At 62.9% G+C, this 5,574-nt stretch overlaps 1 protein-coding gene across 1 annotated transcript; it reads right to left on the bottom strand.

Moving 5' to 3' along the window:
* Positions 1-2,810: 2,810 nt before the first annotated feature.
* Positions 2,811-4,746, bottom strand: CANT1 (calcium activated nucleotidase 1). Its single transcript, XM_010008630.1, has 3 exons — positions 4,112-4,746; positions 3,666-3,869; positions 2,811-3,209 (listed from the first exon to the last, which is right to left on the bottom strand). Exons 1-3 carry the CDS (start codon positions 4,728-4,730, stop codon positions 2,818-2,820), a joined length of 1,215 nt encoding a protein of 404 aa, XP_010006932.1. The 5' UTR covers positions 4,731-4,746; the 3' UTR covers positions 2,811-2,817.
* Positions 4,747-5,574: the final 828 nt, after the last annotated feature.

The following is a 5,574-nucleotide window of genomic DNA, read 5'->3' as shown; positions in this document are numbered from 1 at the left end:
GGAATTGCGGGGGGGGAGGAAAGGGAGGGGTGAGATTACATCTGTGCCCCACCATTTCCTACCCCTGCAGCTCAGAGCATCCTACTGCTCCTCTGCTCCCTGCCCCGTGCCCGATGGCCTCGTCACCTGAGGCACGTCTCCTACAACGTGCCCACAGACCTCGGGCTTCCTTCACTTTGGCCTGCAGCCATCTGCCCTGGAGCACGTCCCCAAAACCCACACCTTGTCCCTGTCCTGGCTGCATCCCCGTGGCGGGTGTCGGCGTGACCACACGGCAGGATGCTACCGGGCTCACCGTACCTGTATGCCTGTGCTCAGGCGGCTGCACCCGTCCCTCCAGCGGTGCCTTCGTCCAAGCGAAGCAGGCAGGGAGCCCAGCTCTGCCTCTGGGCAGGGACACGGCTTCCGGTCCCGGCTGCGGCGGGCACGTGTTGGCGGTGACGGGCAGCACCGCGGGCGCACAAGCTGCTCCGGTGCCGGGCTCCTGCTGCCGCGCTGCCCTGCACAGCTGCTCACGTCTGGGGGCGGCAGCAGAGCCGTGTGCCCTTTAGGATGAGAAGAAACAGCGGAAACGTGGGCAGCACAATCTGGTCCAAGCCTTGCTTGAGCCTGCAGGAAACCTGTAGGAGATGACTGATGATGCCTGGAGATGGGAATCCAGGTCCCCAGCTCCACTGCAGGGAACATGGTTTGCAGATGCTTCGGCAGCAGTTGCCAACAGTCCTGCCAGCCTGGCTGCCGAGGCACCTGGTGCTTGTGCTGCTCTGAGGGCACTGAGGGGCTGAGGGTCTTGGGTCTCCAGGGGTGCTGCAGCCATGGGCCTGTTTGTGGCAAGGCAGGGGCTGATGGTCCTGCTGCCTACGTCACACTGCTGCCTCTATCCCTGGCAGTCTCCCAGGCCCCTGGTATCCTACACAAGGAGGGGCCAGATGGGATTCTGCCAGATCTAAGGAAAAGGGCTGGGGCACAGGCAGCCAGAGGGATGGTTTGGGGGGACAGAGAGAGACAGTATGGGAAGGCCCCACTTCTCAGTGAGGTGCAGAGCTCTCCTCCCGGCTGAGCCCAGGTGACAAGAAGCATGTCCCACATGGCAGGGACAACCACCAGCACAGCCTGGGGCCAAAACAGGTGCTGCAGCCAGGCCAGGAGGGCAAGCGAGGCCAGGACAGGCTCTGCCAAGTGAAGCACGGGTGACAGCAGAGTGACTGATGTGGCCCACAGCCAGCTGGCTCCCAGCACAGGTTGGGGATGTGCCCTGGGTGCCCTGGGCCAGGTGCTGCACAGCCCTGGTGGCCACGTGCACAGCCAGCCAGCTCTGCCCGTGGTGCTGGGGGTGGCTCCGTGCCCCGCAGAGCTGCCTGCAGAGACAAGTGCACTCGCTCCCAGCCTCGCCTGAGTCACTGTCTGGGCTAAATGAAAACGAGTGTCCAGCCTCCAACCTGCTCCTCACTCAGCTCATGGAGGTGCTGGGCAGTGTAAATGGGGCAGGGGGGCCTTCCTGACCCACAGCATTCTGAACCCTTGCTGGTGGCTGTTCTACTGTCCTGCAAATCAGGCGGGGGCTCAGCAGAGCCAGCAGCATATGGACCAGGCCAGAAGCTGCAGTCCTTGTGGTTAGTGGGGTGGGGAGGAGGCCCCAGGGGCCTCAAGATGCCCTTGGTTCATACTTTTGGCTCCCGAGACTTGTGCAAGTTCCTCCTGGTGGGCCACAGGCTGCAGCCACGATTTCACAACACTGCTGTTACGCTGGGGAAGGGCTCCCTGGCCAGCCAAGCCCAGGCTGCTGCGAACGCTTCCCAGCTGCTGCCTGCCCCAGGAAGCCAAGCTGGTGGTCTCCCTCCTGTGCTGAGCATGGAGCTGTTAGAGCAGGCATGGCCACGCTGTCTGCCAGCTCCCGGCAGCTTCTGTCCAGGTCCCAGCTCTTCCTGCAGCCAACAGCTCTAGCGGCACCTCCGGGGCCTGAGCAGAAGGACACCACCACAGTCCCTTCTGATGTGAGACCCTTCTCAGAAAACAGTGCCCAAGGTCACCCGTTACCCCAGCTGTCACCTCACCCAGCTTACAGGAAAAGGGAAGGAGAACCAACCTCTGGGGAAAAAAAGCCTGATGAAATCCCCCACAGCTACGACACTGTAGACAGCCCTGACCTTCCCTGGCTGAGACACCCTGCTGTGGTCCCATCCCTCCCAGTCACCCTGACCCCGGGATGGTCAGAAACAGAGCAATCACAACCTCAAAGATGCTCCTCCCCACAGGGATACTTGTCCCTATGTCTCTGGTACATTCTCAGACAGGTGCTGGGAACACGGATCAGAGATTCTCCTGCAGGGTGGCCCTAGGACAGGATGCCAGCGCAGCTGGGCTCCAGGGCCCGGGTCAGACCTGCTCCCCATGTACCGGGATGGGCTCGGTGCTCCAGATGGACACCCCCACCCCCCAGGAAGCATGACAGGATGTGAGGCAGCGTAAACTCAGAGCATGCACGTCACCAGAGCCACCAACTCACTCAGAGGGTTTCTGTCGCAATTAGGGGCTGGGCGTTAATGACTGCAGCGCGGGCCCTGCCCGGGAAACCGGCACACAGCAACTTCACCGTCCCCCTCCTGGCTGGGGCTCGCAACACCCTGTGGTGGCTGTACCCTGCCACCAGGTGCCACTGCCGAAACACTCGCACCACACCTGCTGCAGCAGAGCCAACTCTTTTACAGGAGACAGACGCCAAGGCCAACTACAGAGCTGGGAGCGCTGCCCAGCGTCCCCCCCCGAGCCCAGCACTCCTTGGCCACCCTCGGCCCTCCGGTCCAGTGCAAAAGTCGGTTAAATAAACTCAATGCCCTCGTATTTTACGCTCCCAATCCTGGTCTCAGGCAGGAGGAAGCGCCCGTCCAGTGTGAAAGCCATGATGTAGCTGGCAACCTTTCCATTGTCCTCTTCCGTTTTTTTTTTGTCCTCTCCCGATTTCAGCCCCACAATGAACAGGTCATCTGTGTCTGGGATGAACTTGAAGGAGGAGAAGCCGTGGGTGGGGACCACGTCTCCCACGCGTCCCACCGTCACGTCCCCAAAGTCCTGGGTGGAGCTCAGCAGCAGGTTGGTGCCTCGCTGCTCATCTGCCTTCTCGTTGTAGCGCTCGTGGCTGGCGCGGCGCGGCAGGAAGAACCAGCGCTGCAGCGTGTCGCTCCAGGAGGCCGACTCGTGGATCAGGTAACCTGCAGCAGGGAGCGGCAGCTGATGGCACGGGGCAAATAGGGCACCCACCGGGCTGGGTGGGACCCCTCCCTACTCCAAAACACACTGCAGCTGGGGAGGTCACAGCCCTGCTGCAAAAGTTTCCACCTCCTCCTACCCCACTGCCCCTGCAGCAGCCCCTCCCAGTCCCCTCCAGAGCTCGGTAGGGGGACCCTGGCATGGCCAGCTCTGCTTAGGGGCATGGCTGCCAGGCACAGTGCTGGCTGAGCCACCCTCCAGATGCTCGAGGCACAGAGAGGGGAGAAAAACAGCCAGGGCAAGCTCTGGCCTCTCTATTAGGACTGTGGGAGGTCTCTGGCCTCCAGCATCCTTTATATCTCACACTGGTCCCAGTACCTATGCGGAGGGAGAACCCAGCCCCAGAGCCTGCAGAGGCTGAGGGACATGGGTTAGCAGGAGGGAGCCTTGCTCAGTACCTGGGGGTCTGATCCCTGCTGCCGCCCTCAGCGCATTGTAGTTCGCCACCCAGTTCTCGTGGCCCACATCACCCTTGTAGCCAATGACCTTCACCCACTCGGGGTTCTCGTTCACCACCTCCCCCGTCGTTGTGGTCCACTCCTTGCCCAGTCCCCCCACGTAGAGGCGCTCATCCTTCACTGCCAGCCACTCTGCCTTGAAGCCTGCAGAGGAGAGAACAGCATGAGCTGGGGCTCAGCCAGCACACGGACACTGGACTGGCCCCCACTGCCCCAAACACCACACTAGACAGTCTGGTGCTGGGGACAGCCTCCCTCAGGCAGTCTGAGAATTGTTCCCATCCTTGCTGGGCTTACAGGGTCACAGAAAAGGTGCACCCCACCCCAGCAAGTGGCAAAGACCCAAAGGCTTCACTGTTCTGTGTCCACAGGAGGGGGGAGCTCACCTTTCCCCACTGTGCCATCCCCGTCTGGGAGGATCACCCAGGGCACCACCTTGTTGCCCTCAATCTGGTAGACCACTCCTGTTCGGTCATCCACAGCGTACAGCTTCCCGTTGAAGACGACCAGCTCGGAGAGCTCCATGCCCCTGCCCTTCTCAGCCAGATGCGACCGCAGCACACTCTCATCTTTGTCCCACTCCACCGTCACGCTGTCCCCACTGTCCGACAGCACCAGGTAGCCCTTCTTCAGGTAACTGAACCAGGTGTGCTCCTCAGAGTCCCGGGACTGCGTGTCCAGGTCCGCGATGACTCCGATGCGGTAGCGCACACCCTCGGGGTTTCTCTGGGGTGGGGACAGCGGGTAGGTGTCATTGTAGCGGTCCCCGGCCCGCAGGCTGAGCTGCCAGTTGCGAGGATGGGGAGGCACAGGCCGTGCAGGGGAGGACCGGTGCAGGCAGAAGAGCAGCAGCACAAACCCCACGCAGGCTGACGACAGCACGATGGCCTTCCAGCGCAGTCGGAAGCGGGGGTCAGCACCCTTGGTCATGGACGCGAGGACAGGCAGGCCACCCACGCTGATCCGGAGCGGGCTCATAGACTCATGGCAAGGCGGGACGGGCATCAGACTGGGCGGGAGGAAAACCTGGTGGCAAAGAGGGAAGGAGCAGGTCAGAGAGCTGGAGCCTGATGCAGCAGTGAGCTCAGGGGGCAGCAAGGCACAGCCAGGAGGGACAGGCAAGGGGCACCATTCCTCCTCCTGCAGCAGAAAAAGCCATCATACCATGGGGCTCCTTTGCTGCTGGAGGCCCTCTCAGCTCTGCCCTCCCCCAGCCCTAGCCCCCCCATTCTGCATTCCCAAACCAGAATGAGCCCCAGCAGACGCTCACAGCCTGCTCAGCACCCCTGCCTGCCCCAGGGTCTGCCCAGGCAGGAGTCAGGGTGCCCTGGCCCTGGGCGAGCCACTGGGACCTGTGCTGGGGTGTCCTGTGTTGGAGGCTCCTGTCCAGCAGTGAGGACAACCCTTGCTGCCTCCGAGCACCCAAGCCAGCCGGGCCCAGTTCCTGAGGCCCCTGGGAACGGGGACACCAGGAGACACGTGGCAGCTCCGCCTGAGCAGGAAGCACAGCACCCAGGTCCAGGGGGGACACACCCCGACCTGCCCAGCCTTCAAACCACAGCAGACCCTCAGCCCTGCCCATTGTCACAGCGTCCTCTCCAGGAAGGACTTGCATATTGTCACCTTCAGCCCCCACCCGGGCTCTGCCCACCCGCAGGGCCGGGTGTCAGCAGCGTCCCTCCCGGGCACAGCACAGGGGATGCGGCAGCGCCCACAGACGGGCTGTGCAGGGAGCAGCCCCTCTGGGACTGGAACCCACCCCAGCACCACCCGCTGTCCCCCCGTGCCATGCATCCCGGGGCAAGGCAGAAGGGTCCCCAGCCGGTCACCGGCCGCAGCGGGGCCCAGG

Source organism: Chaetura pelagica, unplaced genomic scaffold (assembly GCF_000747805.2).
Source record: "Chaetura pelagica isolate M959 unplaced genomic scaffold, ChaPel_1.0 scaffold962, whole genome shotgun sequence".
NCBI lineage: Eukaryota > Metazoa > Chordata > Aves > Apodiformes > Apodidae > Chaetura > Chaetura pelagica.
The sequence above is the reverse complement of the archived record's forward strand: the minus strand, read 5'-3'. Positions and strand labels throughout refer to the sequence as shown.

What these genes read in the sequence shown, in the direction of transcription:
- CANT1 (XM_010008630.1), bottom strand. Translation starts at nt 4,730, where the DNA reads ATGCCCGTCCCGCCTTGCCATGAGTCTATGAGCCCGCTCCGGATCAGC. An exon ending in GGATGGCACAGTGGGGAAAG is followed by an intron (nt 3,870 to 4,111) that starts GTGAGCTCCCCC and finishes TCTCCTCTGCAG; the next exon opens with GCTTCAAGGCAGAGTGGCTG. An exon ending in AGCAGGGATCAGACCCCCAG is followed by an intron (nt 3,210 to 3,665) that starts GTACTGAGCAAG and finishes TCCCTGCTGCAG; the next exon opens with GTTACCTGATCCACGAGTCG.